Source organism: Manis javanica, chromosome 10, assembly GCF_040802235.1.
Source record: "Manis javanica isolate MJ-LG chromosome 10, MJ_LKY, whole genome shotgun sequence".
NCBI classification, from domain to species: Eukaryota; Metazoa; Chordata; class Mammalia; order Pholidota; family Manidae; genus Manis; species Manis javanica.
Window position 1 is genome coordinate 79,736,102 of NC_133165.1, and position 21,243 is coordinate 79,757,344.

The 21,243-nt window shown below is 37.8% G+C and overlaps 1 protein-coding gene and 1 long non-coding RNA gene across 3 annotated transcripts in view; one reads left to right on the forward strand and one right to left on the reverse strand.

The window, feature by feature from the left end:
* LOC118967235 (uncharacterized) overlaps nt 1-21,243 on the reverse strand; it is a 152,698-nt gene that overhangs the window by 75,138 nt on the left and 56,317 nt on the right. For both annotated transcript variants that reach the window (XR_005054128.2, XR_012121441.1), the window contains exons 5-6: nt 2,158-2,277; nt 715-883 (exon numbers count right to left, since the gene is read on the reverse strand). This is a non-coding gene — a long non-coding RNA (uncharacterized lncRNA). The remainder of the gene's footprint in view (nt 1-714; nt 884-2,157; nt 2,278-21,243) is intronic.
* LOC108405399 (serine protease inhibitor Kazal-type 6-like) lies at nt 880-15,334 on the forward strand. The gene is made up of 6 exons (XM_036992598.2): nt 880-973; nt 1,150-1,300; nt 4,103-4,125; nt 9,615-9,689; nt 11,869-11,984; nt 14,976-15,334. The coding sequence occupies exons 2-6, from the start codon at nt 1,243-1,245 to the stop codon at nt 15,019-15,021; spliced, it is 318 nt and encodes a 105-aa protein (XP_036848493.1). The 5' UTR covers nt 880-973; nt 1,150-1,242; the 3' UTR covers nt 15,022-15,334.

Consider the following 21,243-nt stretch of genomic DNA (forward strand, 5'->3'; position numbering starts at 1 on the left):
CTTTAGAGCTGCGTTGCCGCCCAGGGGGTTAGAGCACCTGGAGTTCCCCGGGATTCCCATCTGCTGGGCTGAGTGTGCCGGGATGATTCTGTCCAGCTGTGAGGCCCCTGTCCCTTTAAGACTTTCAAAAAGTACTCGCTTTTCTTTTGTCCCAGGGTAGCTTGTTACAGGGACACGTTTGCTGATTTTGCTTTTTCGTTTCTCTAATATCCAGCACACCATGCACTGTGTCTGTGCTCCCAGTGTGGATAACTAGAGCTGGTTGTTTAGCAGTCCTGGGCTTTCACTCCCTCCCCACTCTGACTCCTTTCCTCCTGCCAGGTTGCTAGGTTAGGGGGAGCGCTTGGGTCCTGCCGAGCCGTGACTTGTATCTTACCTCCTTCGTGAGGCGCTGAGTTCTCACAGATGTAGGTATAGCCTGGCTGTTGTACTGTATCCACTGGTCTCTTTTAGGAATAGTTGTATTTGTATTTTCAAAAATATATATGGTTTTGGGAGGAGATTTCTGCTGCCCTACTCACGCCACCATCTTGGCTCCTCACCAAATGATGTATTTTTACCAGATCAAAAAAAAAATATTGACTCCCTTTTTTGTTTTGAGTTAAAAATGGAAAATCACTGGCACTTGACTAATGATTCAAAAAATTTACAAGCTGATTCCTGCCCAGAAAATGCTTTTTCTGATGCAGTTCTGTGACAGTGTAGAATACCTACTTCTTTTAGGTACACCTCGGATGATGTGGACGCTGAAAATCCAAGTTACGCCCAGGATTTCATTCCACTGTGCTTACTCATCTGGACCACAGACCTGCAGGACCTGTCTGAAGGAGGCAGGCATCAAGTGGGGCTCTGCCCATGAGTCATCCCTTTAATACAGTGAAACCTAAGAGGGAAGAGCAGAGAGGATATGTTGGTCGTCAGGAAAATGTAGACTACCGGTAGAAAATGACATCCTCTGTTAATAAGATCTAAGGTGCGACTCACATAATTGTCCTGATTTTTCAAGTTGACAGGGAACATGAAGCATTTCTTTAAGTTGGTGAGAGGTCCCAATAAATGCCTAAAGTGTATAGATTTGCATATGGTTTTAGAATGTGATTTTATAAAGAAGGTGGAGATCTCAACTCCCTCAATCATGTCTATATATAGGTCTGAGTGTGTGGTTCAGTGCTCTGGGAAGTGTCTGGACAGAGAATCAGAGCTGGACAAGGCAGCCTTGATCTGAGTGAGCTAACTGGCGCCATGAAAATATCAGGTGTCTCTCTGCTCCTCTCTCTGGCTCTTTTCTGCTTTCTCTCAGGTGAGTTTTTTTTTCCTTAAAATTAAAATCCAATATTTATACTGAACTGGAAATAACAAGTATGTATTTATCTACCATATTTCAAAATTCTAACAATTTTGATATAAAACACCAATTCTGAGAGATCATCATAATGATAATGATGGTGAGGATGAAAATGGTGATAGTACTAATGATAAAAATAACATTTTGTTGAGCATATGCTATATTCCAGGCCTGTACTGAGGGGTTGCATACATTATCTCCAATATACACAGCAAGGTATTCAAATCCAAATTTTACATATAAGAAAACGGTGGCACAAAGAAGTTAGAAAATTGCCAGAGGACTTTCAACTAGTAAGTAGAATTTGGCATTCAAATCCAGGTCTCCCAGATATCACGGATGATGTGTGCACCACAGAACTAGCCTGGAGGATGGTAATTGTTTTAAATATTAGTTTTACTTCTTAAGACAAAGGAAAGATTTCCTGCCCTCAGATAACTGAAATTGAAACAAAGGGTAAAAAGGCAACTCAATTAGGGAATCTTTCAGAAAAAGTGATTGAACCTCAAAACACAGAACCGTACCTGCTGCTGGTGGAGTACTCTCCTGAAGCAGGGGACTATCTTTGGTCACCTGAATGAGTGGCAGTCATGTAGCCTATCAATTTACAGTGTTCAAAGCACAATTACACTTCAATCTGATGTTTTTCATCGCAGGACCATGTGAGTGAACAGGTCCTATGAGTCTCTTTCTTCCCTCCTTTATCATTCCACGTGGCCATAGTGGCCGAAGCTTGTGCTGGAGACTCTCGACCAGGGACCTGGGCCTGCCTGCTCCCCAGGGGCCTGTGTCAACCTGAGGGAAGCTCTGACCTGGTCTCTCATTTGTAGAAGGCGAGAAATGAGACTGAGTCCTGGGACTTCCCGGGTAGGAGGCATCATGTTCTGTCACAAGAGTAGTTGAATTTTGCTGCCATCAGAGATTTTAAGTAGCTGAACATGTAAAAAACAACAATTTGTCAGTTAGACTGTTCACTGGGAGCTGTCGTATTTACATAAACAAATACATTGAGAAATGTGGAGAAAAAGAAAGATTAGATAAAGGATTTCTGTGACATTGTGCAGTAAGTTTGACTACTAAAGCCAGATAACTTGAGTGAGTGGCTCAGTCAATTGCTGAGATGCATAAAAATAGATCTATATTAAAATCTTCTTGCAAAGATGGTCCCAGAAATTAACTGATATCCTCTTATTGCTTCTCTTCAAAAAAACTAAGTGATCTTTTAATGGGACTGGTTGACTAATACCAAATACACCAAAACAGGATCCTTTGTAGACATATCCATATTTGGGGAGGCATAGTACCTAAAAGCCTTCAAAAGAAATGAATTTCGGTCCTGGCATTTCCATTTTACAGCGGTGTGATGGCCTTCCGGAGTGTCCTTTTCCTCATCTGTAAAATGGGAATATAAAAGGACTAGCCCTTTCTGGGTAATTAAGTGAGAAAATGTATGCTAAGTGCTTCACATAGTAGATGGGACAGAGTAAGGGTTCAACAATATCTATAAATATTGCCACTTTTAAAGTTAAAATAAGGGTACTAGGCTGGGCTCAGGCACTGTGGGTATTAACCCTTTTCTGCATATGACATGTCGGTTAAGACCTCCCCTCTTCTGATCAAAGATGTGTACAGGGGGAGATTGGTGAGAACTGTAACAGTGATTTTCCCTGAGCATAAAAATCACTTGAAATCATTATAAAAACATTGACTTCCAGGCCCTGTTTGACCTATATAATGGAATTTTCAAGTAAATGTCCTAAAAATTTGATTTTTTAATAACCAGCCACACTACTGCAATAAGGCTGATAAGCACCACAGTAGATGATCACTACCTTCTTTTCAGATTTAAAAGCCCTGCTCTCTCCTCATTCTCCTCAGCAGAGAAGGCCCTGCATGGCGTTTCCATCTCTCCTCTCACAAACGGTCGCCAGCACCGGAGCTGGGCAGTGCCTACCCACCCCCTTCCCCCCATCACGGTGGTACGGGGCTTCCATGCGGAGGTGGTGCTGGCATTGGAAGTTCCACAGAATAGCCACAAATCAAAATTCAGCAGCTCTTACAAGGATTGAACCTAAGATTTTTTATGATTTCAGCATTTTAAACCACAGAGCTCATTAAGTCACATATACAATCATCTGTAAAAGGGAGAAGCAAGACTGTATTTATGAGTTTCTTCTCTCTTTCAGGAAATCAGAGATGTAGCAGGAGAAATGAGTCATAGAAAAGAGAATGAATTTGTCCTTACCGGTCTATACTTGGGCCAACTCTTTAAAGCTGGTTGAATACAGAGGGCAGAACAATTTGGGCTCAAAGAACAAATTCGTCCCCTTCCCCTCCTGCCTGTAACAAAGGCTCTGGGGAGCAGCCCCGTGAGCTCAGGCACAGCCAGAGGGAACTCTCATAGCCCAGCTTCTCCAGAGCAAGGCCAGAGCTGGGGAGATCGCTCCCCGAGCGAATCAGTGACTGGGTCAGGACTGCAACATCAATCTCCAGATCTTTCAACTATTTCCCCTCACCCATAGCAACCTCCAAAAAATATTACCCCATCACAGTGCATCTTCTTAAATCACTTTCCAAGTTTCTACTCCTCTCTAATAAGTAAGCAGGCATAAACATAAGGAACAATCATGCCATGACTTGTTGAGATGGTCAAGAACAAAGAGCAAGTATCATTCCAGGCTTGGGGATTTCCTAATTTTGCATATCCCACTATTTTCACATTTCAAAGATTACAGTGTGCTAATTTTATGTTTTCAGGTGTCTTCAGTCAAGGAGGACAGGTCAGTGCATATTTTTAAATCTGTTCTTCAGATCTGGGTGGTGCTTGGTTGGTATTCCCTGGCCAGAGAGGTCTGTTGGTGGGTGACAGAGCAAAAACAATGAGCAAACAAAACAAATGAAAAAAATCAGTGGAAATAATGCACTTTGCAAATATAATCTTTACATGAGCATAACTGTTTTCAGTTTATAAGCATCTAAGTGGCCATCGTCAGATGTTGTTAAAATAGAATGAATATTAATAAAAATAGGTTGAATTTCTGGTAATGTATCACTGATTGCACTGTGTGATCTTGGGCAACTTACTCAACTTTTCTGAGCTGCAATTTACACAAGTATAGATAAGGGATAATAGAATTAGATTTAAATTACATAAACTATGTGGGAGGATTTGGTAAACTATGAGAGGTTGACTTAATGATTATTAATTAACAGCTTCTAAAGGACAGAAGCTGCTTGCTTTAGGATGACTGGGGATGCTTAATATGACAGAAATTATTTCCTTTCTGGAAGTAAGGCAAGAGTAGAGACAACCCTTCTTTAATATTTTGTACTGTGTACACAAAAACAGATTCACTCAAGCTTAAAAATAATTTGGCTTAAGAATTGAAATAGGTACAAGTTATCTTCATTGCCGGGCTAATTTTTTCCAAATTAATCCAGCAACTTGTTTCCATTTTTCTTGTTCTATCCAAAAGGCAACACAAACAAGTATTTACTCTGCCTGTCCTTCACCTGTGTCCATAGTGAACATTTCTACCTGATCTTGGCATTGGTTTTTGTTTAGCCTTGTGCTCAAGAACCCTTGGAATCAAAAGTTTCCAGACACTACTATCAACTGATTGGCTTTGGCAAAGAAGTTGAAAAATATTTTCCAACCCTAGTTTACCTGCTACATTGCATAAGACTTTTTTGTTTCAAATTTTAGCATCTAGGAAATTGGGATGCATCTTACAATGGTTGATGCTTTACAAATAGCCTCCAGTGTGTGGGTGCGTGTGTGTGTGTGTGTGTGTGTGTGTGTGCACTTGTATGTGTCTAATCCATGATGCTTGTATTGGTATATATAACTGTACATCTTAAAACTGATTTCTTCTTATGTTTAAATACATATGGTAGCATGGAATATGTCAAAGTGTCAAAATGAACAGGGAAAGGACACGAGATCTAGCCAACACATTTTATATCTCATTAGGGAGAAAAAAAGTGGTAAGACCATTGCACATACATTTAAAACACATGGAATTTAATCCCAGTTTCCTCATTAACACACAAGTTTCCCAGATTTTTAGTGTTTTCTAAAGTTCATTTAAAATCTACTAATTACTGATTCTCTTCCTTTAGGTGAGTGTACATCTTACGGACTGCTTGTTTTAGAATCACTGGGGATGCCTACTAAATATGTATTTACCAGTCTTACTGAATAATAATCACACAGGTGGGGAGTTTCAAATCTGCATTCTTAATAATTACCTAGCCCTGGCAAGCACTGACTTTAGAGTGATCAGATATATAAAGACAACACATGAGTCCTCATTCAAACACTTACAGGCTGTGTGATCTGAGGTGTGTCTCTTTCCTTCTCATTCACTTGTTTCTGCTTCTCTAAAATGAAGGTTTGAGTTCAATGATCACTGAACCAGGCCTTCCTTGTTAAGACAGCTGTCTCTTTTCCACTCAAACACTAAGGGCAGGGAGGGTGCCACCTTTCAGATGGTATCAAGGCTACTATTCATCTTCTGCATGGTTGGCAGGTGGGTGGCAGCCCCAAAGCTGGGCAGAGAAAGCTTGACCTTGGGGACACCCTTGGTCACAGCTGATCAGAAGAGACAAAAGGAGGAAAGCTCTCCAGCCCTCAAACTGTCCTTCTCCTGCCAGAAAGCATCTCCATGACAAAGCATCTCAGGGGAAGTTATAGTCAGCACTCTACACTGTAGGTTTGTAAAAGATTCACACACTTTCAAAATAATTATTCATGCAAAACAAAAAGCATCTTCCTGGACTTTAGGAATTCATGGTCCTATAAAATTTTTCCCGTAAATGTAAATGACTAATTAATATGCTACCAACTCTTTAATTTGCCAAGTAGGAATATAAAATAACAAAATAATAATAGCAATTAAAAAATAAAACTACTATCTACTATCACCAGCCTTCATTAAGTAAGTTACAGTGTTACACCAAAATGCTTGAAAGACATAATCTCAGAGTCAGAATCGCCCTTTGAACTAAATAAATTTTTCTTTTGGAACCATTGACTACATGGCCTTTATTTTTCTAACTTCTCAGCAAGCTGTGTGTCTGGGGACCGACCATACCTTTAAAGAGCTGTTTAAATAAATATTCCAGATTGGTATTAACATCACAAACCTCTTAAAAACCATAATTGGCAACCATTTTCTTTTATAATAATTTTTGGAATATCTAAGTTTATTTTTATTTGTATCTTAAGATAAAGATATGGTAAATTTTAGTAGTTAATATAACAATGCCCCATGACCTGAGTATGTATGGAGCTGTCCATTTTTTCTAACTGGCTTGAATTCGTGTAAAATAAATATACCAACATAATCTGTAAATACAATTTGGAGATGTTAATTAGCACAGATAGGAAAACAGGGGGACCTAAGTGACTCAAGTTTGCCAAGAGCAGTAAAGCTGTGTGGTCAACACTTCAGGACCCCTGTCTCCATATGGAGCATCCATAGCCCCAGGCTACGGCTAGTGAGCAAAGGAAAGCCCTGTGCAGTGCCCGTGGAAGTGTTTTGAGCAGTATACTTTTCTAAATAAACATACAGTAGAGTTTAGTATCCTCACTTCTTAAGCAACAAAGTACTATAATAAAAACAGTAGTTTAAAATAAGATGACTTGTCTCCACCTGTAGGAGGGATTTTGAAACTTGGAGGGAGGGAAGCAGAGAGAGGGCAGAATTTCAGGCCAGGGAAGTTGAGGGTGGGTATAGGTGGTAAATTTGGAATTGTTGAAGAAGACTTGAAATAAAGAAATACATGAAAGGAATCACTTGCAAGGGGAAAGAAATGGTAATATTTAATCTGAGGGTAGGTTGAGGAATCTGAAGAATGGTGCTATTATGAAAAACTTAAAAAACTGGCATGTAAAACTAGTTTGGAGGGAATGATAAAGAATTACATTTTGGACACAGAGGAGTAGTAAATGTGAATCAAATCGTTGACTAAAGGTATACTGTGTATTTGTGACAATTACGAATTAGGTTTGAGATTTTGATGAGGATTCAAGAACAACAAGAGTCTGGATCTCATCACTATCATCTTGGAAAATATATTCTTAGAAAAAATCAAGTATATACAACTTTCTTGAAAATGGACAAAATGAATACTCGGGAGGAAAATAGAAAAGGCGATGAAAAGGATAGAGAAGAAATAGTTGAACATCAGGATACAGGCATACTACAGAAGTCAGTAAAGAGTTTCAAAGAGGCTGGAGTGATCGAGAGCAGCAGGTTATCTTTTAAAAAAATCATGCACATTTTATACATAGCCAAGAGTCTATAGGTGTACCCTGAGAGGTGCCATCTCTTCAGAAGTTTTAGTGGCATGGAAAGAGTGTAAAAACGGGGAATTAGAAGCCAAGTCAGGGAAGGGTTAAGAAAACTAGTATGATCAAGAAAGAAGCTGATTCAACACAAAGGTAGTATTTTTCAGTAAAGGGAGAGATGAAACCCCACGCTCCAGATGTGTGTGTGTGTGTGTGTGTGTGTGTGTGTGTGTGTGTGTGTGTGTGTGTGTGTTCGCAAATTTTCATTGGCTTTATTTGTGGAATTAAGACCCTGGACTAGAATATCGAATGATCCCTAATCTTCAGCTGATTCAGTGCCCATATAGGCTCATTTTCCGGACAAGTTAAGTGGTGATGTCTGATGTAAAGACTAGGCTCCATCCGGGCTATTTTAGAGGGTACAGTGCTTCAAAGAACCACAAGAGGTCAGATTGATACCAAACACTGGCACCCAAGTGCCTGCAAGTAGTCTCTGGCATCCCAACTAAAAAATGGGGGTGCTTGTTTTTTTATTTTTATTTTTAAATATCAAATATTAAAAAAGGTTAAAAAACTCACTAAAATAAAGAATAATAGGATCCGAAAATTACAGAATGTGATACAATTTACATTGCTAGTGTAATAGCAATCTTGCACAATAGTTGAAACTTTAGTGTTTCCAAAGGATTTATCATTACAATAACCATAGATGATAGGTGTTGCCAGCTTCCTGTTAAAGATGAATAAATTTAAACTCAGAGCAGAGACGTGTTTGCACATGGTAATACAGCTAATAAGTGGGAGAAGCAAAATTCAAACCCAGGTCAGTCTAATTCCACTTACAGGACAGTCTCCCATCATTGCAGAGCATTAGGGCACTTTAAATAGTCTGCAGCAGAGGTGGGAGAATGGATTTCAGCTCTCCTGGGTCTCTTAAACGTCGCATAGAGGAAATGTTAAAGAGAGAAAAAAATCCTATTATCACCCTACATTTAGATTTGTCTTGACTTCTACTGAGAAGCCAATTGTTTGGACTCTATTTAAAGGAGCCTAAATAAAAAATGTAAAAGAGAGGAAATTTCGTTAGAGGAAATGCATGACACTCAGAAACTGTAGCCAGCCGTGGTCTCTTTCTAGTCCCAACCCTGACAGTTCCCTGCCTTACCCCGGTCACTTCCGTAAGGCTCCCACTCACCTTTCCTAGCTTCTGGGGCTCTCAGTGGCCCTTTTCTGTCCCCAGGCACATAGTGAGTAAAGAGGGTTCTCTAGATATCAAGGAAGGAGCATTTAGGCAGTAGTTGCTATTTCTCCACCCAGTCGAAGACCTAAGGTCTTAGCTTTATTTAAGCCACCACATCTAAAGAAGTCACTGCTACATCTTGGACCTTCAAAGCTGGAAGGGCCATTAGAGACCTTCTAGTGTCTGATGGTACTTAGCATTTTGTAGGAGTTACAAATACCTTTCCCTTTCATGGAAAGCTACATTTCGGGCAGGCCCACAGTCAGAAGCTTGTTTCCTGCACTCTTAGTCTAAGGCTATTTCAAATATCCCACACTGACTTTCTCCCACTTTTGTATGACCACATTTGATCCTTATTAAAACCACATTGGGAAAGAAGCATGGCAACTGTTTTTTTTAATTTTGGTGAAGAAAATTGAGATGTTGAGTACTTTGCCCAAGACACAATGAGCTGATGACGAATAGCGGTCAAGTTCTAGAACATGAGTCTTTAGCTTAATTCAGGAATCACCAACGGCCACTATAGCAATTTAAAAGCATGAAACGTATCTATGTTCTAAGAACATATGCCATTTGATTGATTCTGTTTTATTTATTAAAATGTTTTGTTCTTCCTAGTCTCATTCCCAGGGAGCAGTGGAAGGAGAAAACTGGGCTTGGGGAGGGAGGTGGTGCCTAGAATCTCTCAAAGTGAACACCTTCCCCAAGTGCCACTTTTGTATTTGCTTTTAAAGGACAAAAGAGGCTGGATCACAAGATCAGAGGGCCAATTGCCAAGAAAAGGTATCTTAAGGAGGTGTCTCTTTCATGTAAGAGACTTTCCTTTTTATTTTCCGCACTGACCTGCTGTAGAGACAACATACATCTGACCGAGATGCCTTTCTCTCAGTTCCCACATTGCCTGGCCTTGTCCCACTGTGGCATTTATTACACATCATGCTGTAATTATCCATGTTCTTCTCTGCTTCCTTAGTGCAGATAAGATGGTGAGCTTATCAAGATAGTGTTTATAACTGATTCCTCTTTGTATCACTATTACCCAGCAACATATCTTCCAAATAATAGTTACCTGCTGTCTGTGGAATAAATGAAAATATCAGTGATGATTCTGTGGTGTACAGTCCTTTCTGGACTCAAACACACAATTGTAAATTTGTACACCAGTGACTTAAATAGAAAATACATTAGAAATTGAGAAGAAATTATCCTATGGTTTATACTGCCCTAAAGATTTTCTAACCATGTTTCCATTTGGAGATCTAAAAAGAAGATTACTGTCCTGGAAATAATACGAAAGGATTCAGTTGTCTTTAAGAACTGTGGGGAAAGTAGGACTGCAAAGTGGGACTGTAACCCTAGCATCTTGTAACCAGTCATGCCCTAAGAAGATCTCTGTACTACACTTTCCAACCTCAATACTAAAAGACTGCCAAATTTCAAAAAAATGTCTATTGAATGGTCTCAGGTGGCTTAAATCTATGTGATAATATTTCAAACTCAACTGTATGGCTCTGGCTGAGCATTTCCCCATGAAAACTTTTAGAGAGCTTTACCAGTACACAACAGCTTACTGATATCTTAAATGATTCCTCTTATCTATGCCTGTACAGTCCCCTAATAAGGTATGTTAATAAAGCCCACATGTCCCAACTACAAATGTGGTCAAGGGTACATAGTGACCTTTGATCTTTACTTCTCTTCATGAAGATGAGTTGGAAATTAACCACAGTAGATTTGCTAGAAATTCTGCGTCAGTAATCCGGGTACAGGCAATATGCAATAGGTAAAATAGGATCAGCAACAAGGACTATGTTTAAGCACTGGTCTCATTGATTGCTGGTTGTGTGGCACTGGTAAGGCATCATTTTCCTTAGGATCAGAATCCACATTTGTAAACTGGTTAATACAGGATTGTTCAATGTATATCTCAGGATTAATGTGAGACTCCATTGAGTTAATAATCCATATGAGACTAGTTTGGGTATTATGAAGCAATTGATAAATGTAAGATGGTATTATTTTAATGGAACCAAAATAGGGGTAAAGGGACAGTCTCTCTATTCATGTTCAAATGTCACTTCATCCCACGTAGCTAACATTTGGAGTAGTTCAGGTCTACCTATTGCATATTACCTGTATCCTGGAATAAAATGGCTCAAATGTCATTTGCACACCAGATACTGACTCATCTGACACTGAACAGAAACTTAGAACTCCAAACATAAAGCTCTTAAGACTACCTCTGAGAGAATGCTGTATTAGTAGGGCTATATCATTAGCGTATTAGGTAGCCTTCCTGCTATAGAGCCTGTGATGGTAATTATTACTCAGAGCACATGTTCCCAACAAGGCTAGACACAACCTCACAACCCTTCCTAATACAGCAGCTTAGGTGGCCATTCATGGGTGATTGTGGTAGACTGAGAGTTTAAATTCTCCAAACAGACTCTCAGGCAGGAAGTTAATGAAAAGACATTTGAATTTTGTTTTGACAAGATAATAAATGGATGTAGCCACCACAGGGAAACTAACAAGCCATCAGTTAACATCTGGGAGGCCCTTGCACTGACTATCCCTATCTTCGAGCATGCAGAATGAGTGCTGTTGGTATTACATTAATAATATACACTAAAAAACAACAAACAAAAACCTGGAACAAATGTCATCTAAAAAACAAACACTACTCTCAGTTGGAACAATTCAGTGTGGAGCAGATGAATATACATGTCTATAGATAGAATTTGCCTTATTCCTTACAATGTATCTGCTACAGATAGCATCTGCCTTGCAACATTAACTCCTCTGAATACAAACCTGCAGAAATAGGTTTCCAGTGTCTTAAGGAAAAGTTTCAGTTATGTTTAATATGTTCTAGTCAAGCAGATACAGGAAGCGATTTTCTATTTCAAGAAGCTTTGCTTCTGTTCTGAGGGGCAGTCCCTCAGGCAGAATGCACTAATGCCAATGTCACTGCATTCACTTCGGTAGGTTGACTGCAGCAAGTTCCAGGACCCTAACGTGTTCTGCACTCGAGAATCGAATCCCCACTGTGGCTCTGATGGCCAGACATATGGCAACAGATGTGCCTTCTGTAAGGCGGTGGTGTAAGTATCACACTCACCAACCCTGTCCCTTGCTAGGACAACCTTCCAGAATAAGACTATGACACTTTCCTTGTCATATTCTAGAAAGTTCTGCACATATACACCCATAGAGACTGAAGAAATAAACTTCAGGCAAACGGATCAAAAACAAATGGTTTTAAAAAAAAGTACATGTTAAATTATTTGAAAACATATATCATTTGCTTTGTTATTATAGGTATGAATCCTGGAAAATTTTTTTTTAATTTATACATCTTTAAGAATTTTGATATATTTTCTCATTTTTTTCCATTTATTTCTAATTTAAAATTTCAATAATATTCACCCAATTATGTTTGTTCTTGTTATTATTATTAACTTTGGAAAAGATGAAGGAAATTTTTAGAGATGCAGTTAAGTTTGAAAATGCATCAACATTAGAAACATGAAAACTTGGAGACCATGTATCATCAGTAAAAATATTATTTTATCTAGATTTTCAGACATTTTATTTCATACCAAATTATATGTTGCTCAGACATCAATTCCCGTTCTTTCCTATTTTAGTCTCATGAAAAGAGGTTTCCAACAAAGAATAGAGGAGAGGATTACCTTTATTTTATCTGGACTATTCAAACTTTAGTGATAGTATACTAGGGAGATTTATAAAGGGCCAAATTTTATTGAACTCACATATTTTTAAGGAACACAGCAGGTGTTATAGATTTTAGCCAACATACTGGGAGCTTCCTATGGAATACAGTTTATAATTAATAAAAATGTATTTAATTAATCAATCCTATTGTTATTGAATTATAATTGATGTACAATATATTAGTTTCAGGTATACAAGATAGTGACTCAATATTTTTAGACATTATGAAATGATCACTTCATTAGGTTTAGTTACCCTCTGTCACTAAACAATATAATTACAATACTATTGTCTATATTTTCTATGCTGTACATTACATCCCCAGGACTTCATTTTATAACTAGAAATTAATACCTTTTACTCTCCTTCACCTCTTCATCCATTCCCCAACCTCACCCCTCTTACAGTCAGCAGTTTGTTCTCTGAGTCTGTTTCTGTTCTGTTTTGTTTCTTTTTTTGATATTTAAATTTAACATGTAAGTGAAACATGGTATTTGTCTTTCTCTGTCTGACTTATTTCACTAAGTATAATACCCTCTAGGTCTATCCATGTTATTGAAAATGCCAAGATTTCATTCTTTTTTGTGGATTAGTAATATTCCATTGTGTGTGTGTGTGTGCACAACGCACTTAAGTTGCTTTCATCCCTTAGCTATTGTAAATAATACTGCAATGAATGTGGGAGTACATATGTATTTTCAAATTAGTGTTCACATTTTCTTCATTAAACATTCCACTTCCTAGAAGTGGAATTTCTGGATCATAGGGTATTTTTAATTTTTGAGGAGCCTCCATACTGATGCCCACAGGGACTATACCAGCTTACAGTCCCAGCAGGGCATGAGGGTTCCCTTCCCCCCACATCCTCACTGACAATTGTTATTCCTTGTCATTTTAATAACAGCCATTCTGACAGGCATGCAGTATTTCACCATGGGTTTGCCTTGCTCTTCTCTGATGGCCAACAATATCAACCACCTTTCCATGTGCCTGTTCGCCATCTCTGTGCTCATTCAGGTCCTCGACCCACTGTTTACTCGTTGTTTTGTTGTTGTTGAGTTGTATGAGTTCTTTATATATTTTGGGTATCAACCCCTTATCAGATACATTGTTTACAAGTTTCTTCCCATTCAGTAGGTTGTTTTGTTTTGCTGATGGTTTCCTTTGCTGTGCAAGAGCTTTCTAGTTTAATGTAGCTTCAATTGTTTATTTTTGTTTTTGTTGCCCTTGAGTAAAGAGACATCCAAAAAAAATGATTAAAGCTGATGTCAAAAAGCTGAGCTTGCCATCTATGTCTTCATTTGAGACCTTTATGGTTTCAGGTCTTACATTTAAGTCTTCAGTCCATTTTATTATATGGTATACAAAGTGGTCCAGTTTCATTCTTTTGCATGGAGCTGTCCAGTTTTCCCAACACCATTAATCAAATAGACTATCTTTTCCCCAGGGTGTATTCTTGCCTGTTTGTCATAGATTAATTGACCATCTAAGTGTGGTCAAAAGTATAGACTGAAACTAAGAGTTGACATTTTAAGAAGAACAAATCACCCAGTTTTGTTGCTCTTAAGATTGCTGTGGTTATTCAGGGGTCCTTTGTGGTTCCATGCACATTCTAGGATTATTTGTTTTTGCTGTAAAAGTAGAGAATTATAACCCTTATTTAACCCAGATAAAAGTTACCTCACTTCCTCACCACTGTCTTCATGTCTTCATTTTCTTATCTTAGAATTTCTACTAGCTTAATTTCCCTCATTTTTTGCTGTGTAATTCCTGAGCAAGGAGATTATATAACTCCCTATCAATAATAATAATAATATGGCCAATCACATAGAATGAAATTAATAAATATTGAATCACTACATAATAAATATGTGCCTACGTTCATATATAGCATATCTAATTAATAGCATTTTTTTTCCTGTGAAAGAGACAGTAGGGTAAGATGAGATTTAATTTAATGGACATATCACTGAGAAGGATTGAATACATGGTGTGCTATAAAATGCCAAATGCCTGAATATTTAGTTCAATTTCTTACATCTTCTATCAGGATAGAACTATGACACTAAAGTCTCTTTGCCATTATCTCTCCTGTCACTTTTACCTTTCCCAGTTGTATGAATATTTACTCTCAGAAAATGAACATTTGAAACTGAAAGTTCTAAGCCTTATGAAAACTGTTTAAGATTCATGCTTCCTGTAATTTGACCAGGTGTCATCTCTAAGTGCATTTAATTAACCTCTGCCAGATTATAGACATGAGTACCTGTAGAATCTAGTGATTACATGGACTAAGACATAAGTAAACCTATATATAACTTCTGTGATGAATATATTTTTGTCTTTCTCTTTTATAGGAAAAGCGGTGGGAAGATCAGCCTAAAGCATTATGGAAAATGCTGAATTAGAGCCCGTGTTTTGTGCTGACTTGCCATGTCTCTCATCCTTCTTTTCTTGTTTCTGCTTTTACTTTTCTCTTGCAGATCTCTTAAATTTATAAAGACATCTTCTACTCTGGGTCTTGGGCAGTTCACTATATATTTCCCTTGATTCATTTGTCAATAAAGTAAACTCTGAAGAAGTATTGCTTGTATTTTTTTACTTTGAGATCAAGAAAACATACAGATGTGATATGGAATACCTGACCCAGAATAAACTTGGATAAAAAGACCTTTTTCTGATCTCAATCAACCATGCAGTCACTCTGGGACTTGAGAAAATTCCTCTTGGGAAAATCCTTCTCCTCTCTTATTCTTGGAATTTCCTTGTGGATAATAAAGGATTTTTAATACCATGATCATATATTACACTTAAATTATTTTATGACATCTATTGTTTAAGTCTTATACCATGTGATATTCATTCTTCCCAATTTCAGGAAAGAACTACTTTTATTTTATATAAAAACAAAGCATTTTATATAAAAATTTTATATAAAAATTTTGTATAAAAATAAAATATTTATATAGAACACTTATCCTCTCTAGACCATAGTTTTCTCATTTCTATGGAATGGTAGATTTGGACTATATACTATGTCTTCCTACCAATATCAAAGGGTCTAGCAGATAGAAAGGAGGGAATAAACATTTAATAAATAATCACTATTCAATAAATTGTGAACAGATATATAAAGTCCCTAAAAGTGTGTGCATTTAAAGAATGTAGTCAATCGATCTTAATCATGAAATGAGAAAACTGGATGAATCATGAGGAATCTTAAGGCTCAGGGAAAGTTTTAATTAGTTACTGTCAAAGAAAAAAGCTCCAGTTAGTGGAAAAGTCTAGGTCAAAACAACTGTTTTGATGGGTTCAGTCTCCGTGCAGCTGTATCAATGCCATGAAGACAAGTTTGATATCTAAATATTTCATTCTGAGCAATTCAGATGGAAGTTTTGGGGAATCTTCCTCTGAGTGCTTTCATGCACTACAGCGTGTTTTTACAAATAACATCTTCCTGGATGAACACACATAGAAGACATCTCTAGATCTATGTACTAGGTAATAACCATCCTTCTGCCAACAAACATTTACTGGGTGCCTGCTCTGTGGCAGGCTTTGTTCTAAGGTGCTTGGGATACAGTTATGGGAGAGGGTGAGGAGGGCAAAAATTCCATATCTTAATGATGTTTGCCTTCCAACAGGGAGAAATAACAAAAACAGTAAACATGATGAACAAGTACATGACGTAGTAATACTTGGGTAGAGGTGGAGGCCAACCGCGGTGCTAAGTCAGGTTGTTAGGAGGGTTTTTATTGGGAGGATGTGGAGATGAGAGAGTCGGCCAAGCGAATATCTGGCAGAAGAGCAGAAGCCAGAATAAAGTCCTTAAGGCTGGAGCATGCCTGAGTTGTTCAAGGTTCAGCAAGGTCGCAGCGGCGACGGAAGTGGAGTGAGTGGGCAAGTAGGTGATGAGGTCAGAGAGGAATGAGCTGGAAGCACCCAAGCCTCTGTAGTCATTGTTAAGATTTTCACCTTTATTCTGATGTTTAGAATGTGTTAACAATAAATATTAAGACTGTTTCCTACTTCAAAAATCTCAATTATATTTTATGCACATAAATATTACCCTTTATGTATATAGTTGAAGAGGACCACACCAAACTAGGGGAAGCATCTGACACTCAGATAAAGAGCTAGGGAGTGGTTTGGGTTATGCTGGGAAAATGTATACCTTCTACTCTTCCAAGTGTGGTACTTGCCCTTCTCCAAGCTTAAAGACTATTCCCCTTGCTGGAGAAAAATAACCATGTAATATATAATTTGGGTAAGGTGACTAAAGGAGGGTGGCTCTTAGAGTCACACCAACCAGAACGTGAGTCACAGCTCTGACATAAGCTCTGACATGTACTTCTTTGTAGTATGATTTCTCCATCTCTAAAATGGAGATACTCCCTCCTAAACTTTTTGTGAAGATTAAGAAAATGATGCACGTAAGCACTTCATCTCTGCTATGTAAAAAGAGTTCAAAATGAATAGCTTTTATTATTGCACTCTGTCATCAGTTTCAGCCTTATACTGTCTTCACTGAGCAGGATACTTTTGTTCTTTTCCTCAGTATTTATTTAAACAGTCTTCTAAATGTCCATTTTCTGTTCATTGAACATTTTGAAAATTTACATCAACTGTTTTTTGCTGTCCTCTTTTTATCTGTTCATGAAATTCCCTGCTCATTAGGTAACTCGAGCCCTCTTCTCCACTTTGGTTTTTACTCCCTGAAGTAATTTAGACACTTCTAGTGTAAACACATAGAATACTACATGTAGTTTGGTAACTGAGTCATTGTGCATCTTTGAAAATAGTGCCTATCAACTGGCCATCCCATCTTCTTTTGGAACTGTCCCCTTTACCCAGGTCAGGTTCCGGTAAGCTGTCTAGACAAAAAGTGCATGTCCACCTCCTTGCCGTGTCCTGCCTGGAATGCCTCTTGGGTCACCTTCTGCTGTTTGGCCGACCTCATGCAAATCTCTGAAGACCACCATTTATCTCAACGCCTGTTTCAGGTGCGTGCCATAACTAAATAAATGATCAAAACACCATACATTGTCTAGTTCTGAGCTAATCTTTGGGGGATGAAAGGGAAGCATGTAAAAAATAAACCACAAAGACCAGAAAACTTATATTTCTTAGAAAGAAGAGGCAAGTTACATATAGAAAATCAATAGTCAAAGTATAGGAGTTTGGGTTTGGAAATGTATCCATTTGTCAAACCTCAGTGAATATGCACAAGATAACGCATATCATAGTCTGCAAACTGTAAATTAAAAAAAAAGAATGTAAACATACATTCTTTTTAGTGTAGTCTTAACTGTGATATGTGATATGAGGGTTTTTAAAGGGAAGGGTACTGATATCTGCAATTTACTTTGAATTGCATCACAGATGGATTAATGGGTAGATAGATGAATAGATAATTGATAAAAGTATTAAAAATTATTAATGATACAATCCAGGTGGTGCTTTACAAGGATTCACTATGAAATTATTTTAACATTGCTGCATGTTTAAAATTATTCATTAAAAATGTTTTGTTAAATGATTTAAAGAAAAACCATAGACTCTGCCAATAGGAGTCAATATTCATAATTCTGTTTATGTTCCTCATTATTGTGATACCCAGGACAGAACACACTGTTTCAAGTATGGTCTGTATTATTCTCTTCAAAGCACACAAAAAACAACTTACTGGCTCTGAATATTCAGCTGTCACTATGCCTTCAGATGACAGTGGGAGCTTCATCAGACTGGATCACACCAAACATAACCACTAATTATCCTCAGGCATTTTTCTTTCTACACCAGCTGTTGCCAAGTTGCCAAGTCACATCTTCTCAGCTGTTTTCCTCTTTGTTTTGTTTTTTGTTTTTTCTGAAGCTAAATTCATTGCATAAATGGCATGGTGTGTCAATGATTAGGCTTGAGTGAAGGGAGTTTGTCTGGGGGCTTGTATGTACTAATGTAAAGGCTTCTTGAAGTGAAATACACAAGCATATGCACCACACACACACACACGCACACACACACACACACACACACACACACACACACACACTCTTAAATGTAAAGAAGGACAACATGAAAAAAAAGACCAGAGAAAATAATAACTAAGATAAAGACTGAAATAATTCACCACTAATAAGGTTGGCCAAACTATTTACCGAGTATTTCCGATGTTCACTGAATTAGTACACAAATGTTATTATATTTAAATTTAGCAATACCGGTGAAGTTCCAACTTCCACTCTATAAGAGTAGAGAGACATAAATGACTGTCAGTTTCAGAGTATGGATTTCCTCAAGATGGTCACGTCAATCCCACATTCCTAAACTCCCTTTCACACAGTCATCACAGTAATTTGAGTGACTTGGATTTGTTGAATTAAAGGATTAATCCTATATATTTGGACACCTCAGAAATAGAAGTATTCATAATTCTACAAAGTCTTACATAAACATGTAAAGAGGGTAAGATGTATCCTCATACGTGAACAATCATGTTGATTTTGTGGGGCTATAGCTCTAGCTTGAGAAGCCCTGCTTCAAAGAGGCTGTTAACTATGAACTAGGCATGAGGTGAAATGTTTTCTGTCTTCCTTTCTGACTTTCTTTTTGTCTTCCCAGAGCTGGTAACTGTAAATTTACAGAATTTTGGTTCATGTCTGTTCTGTAGTTTGACTTAAAGGAAAATACACAGAACAGATTTCTCTTGCTTTAGGTTGAAACAATTTATAACTAACCTACTAAGAAAAGGGCATCCTTGAGGCCCAGTTTAGCTCTCTGTGGTTACCCTTTAAATCTGATAAGATGCCTATACTAAGATAGTGCACATAATAAAGCACAATTCCACAAACTTTGGTATGTTGTGTTTCCATTTTATTTGTCTCAAGTTTTGTTTTTGTTTATTCCCTTTTGATTTCTCCTTTGATCCATTGGTTTCTTTTGGAATGTATTGTTTTATTTCCACATATTTGTGGGTTTCCAGTTTTCCTACTGTTACTGATTTCCAGTTCCATTAAACTCTGATAAAAAAGACACTTGATTTGATTTCAGTTTTCTTAAATTTATTAAGACTTGTTTTGTGCCTAACATATGATCTATCCTGGAGAACATGCTGTGTGCACTTGGGAAGAACATGTGCACTGCTGCTGCTGGGTGGGATGTTCTGCTCCATCTGGCCCATCCTTCTCAGATATTGTTCAAATCCAAAGTTTCTTTACTGATTTTCTATCTAGATTACCTGTCTATTAAAGTGAAATATTGAAGCCCTTTAATATTGTACTGTTGTCTATTTCTCTCTACAGCTCTGTGAATATTTACTGTATGTGTGTGTGTCTAATTTGGATGCATATATTTTTATAATTTTTACATCTTTTGATGAGTTGTAACTTTTATCATTATAAAATGATCTTCTTTGTCTCTTGTTAAAAAATTGATGAAAGAAATTGGAGAAAACACAAATAAATGGAAAGATCCTGTGTTCATAGGTTGGAAGAGTTAATATTGTTACAATGTTCATAACCCAAACTGTTCTACAGATCCAATGCAATTCCTATAAAAATTCCAATGGCATATTTCACAGATATAGAAAAACAATCCTAAAATTCAAATTGAACCACAAAATATCCTGAAAAGCTAAAGCAGCTTGTTAAGGAAGAACAAAGCTGGAGTCATAACACTATCTGATTTCAAATGAAAAAGGGATAGTAATCAAGTATGGTATGGAACTGGCATAAAAATGGACATATAGACCAATGGTATGGAATAGAGAATGCAGAAATAAATTCACACATATGTGATTAACTAATTTTCAACAAAGATGCCAGGAATACACAATGGGAAAAATACTCTTTTTAATAAATGATGTCAGGAAAACTGGATATCCACACACAAAATAATGAAATTGGACCCTTATCTTACATCATACACAACAATCAACTTGAAATGGGTTAAAGACTTAAAAGTAGGACCTAAAGTCACACAACTCCTAAGAAAGCATAGGGAAAGCGTTCTCTGATGTTGACCTTGCTTTTTTGGATGGGATGCCTAAAGTGCAAGCAACAAAGGCAAAATAAACAAGTGGGACTACATCGCAGTGCAAAGCTTCTGCCCAGCAACAGAAATGAACAACAGAATGAAAGGGCAGCCTACGGAACGGGAGAATGTATTTGCAAAGCATGTACCTGATAAAGGGTTAATACCCAAAGTATGTAAGAAACTCTTGCAACTTCAAAAAAATCTGATTAAAGAACGGGTAAAGGAACTGAATAGACATGTTCCAAGAAGACATAAAATGGCCACAGGTACATGAAAAGCTATTCAACATCACTAGTTGTAAGGATGATGTAAATCAACACCACAATGAAATATCTATCATCAAAAAAACGAGAGATAACACGTGTTGGCAAGACTAGAGAAAAGGGAAGGGAACTCTGTACATAACTGGTGAGACTGCAAATTGGCACAGCCGTATGGAAAACAGTATGGAAATACCTCCGAAAAGTTAAAAATAAAACTACCGTACGGCTCAGCAGTTCCGCTCTGGGTGCGCGTCCAGAGGAAACGGTACCGGGATGCGATGCGAAAGGGCCACCTGCCTCTCTCCGCCCCTCCGGCGCTCTCCGAGAG

Bases quoted from the DNA above. Each gene is read 5' to 3' on its own strand.
- LOC108405399 (XM_036992598.2), top strand. From the start codon at position 1,243: ATGAAAATATCAGGTGTCTCTCTGCTCCTCTCTCTGGCTCTTTTCTGC. The intron at 1,301-4,102 runs GTGAGTTTTTTT...TTATGTTTTCAG, and splicing joins TCTTTTCTGCTTTCTCTCAG to GTGTCTTCAGTCAAGGAGGA. The intron at 11,985-14,975 runs GTAAGTATCACA...TCTCTTTTATAG, and splicing joins GCCTTCTGTAAGGCGGTGGT to GAAAAGCGGTGGGAAGATCA.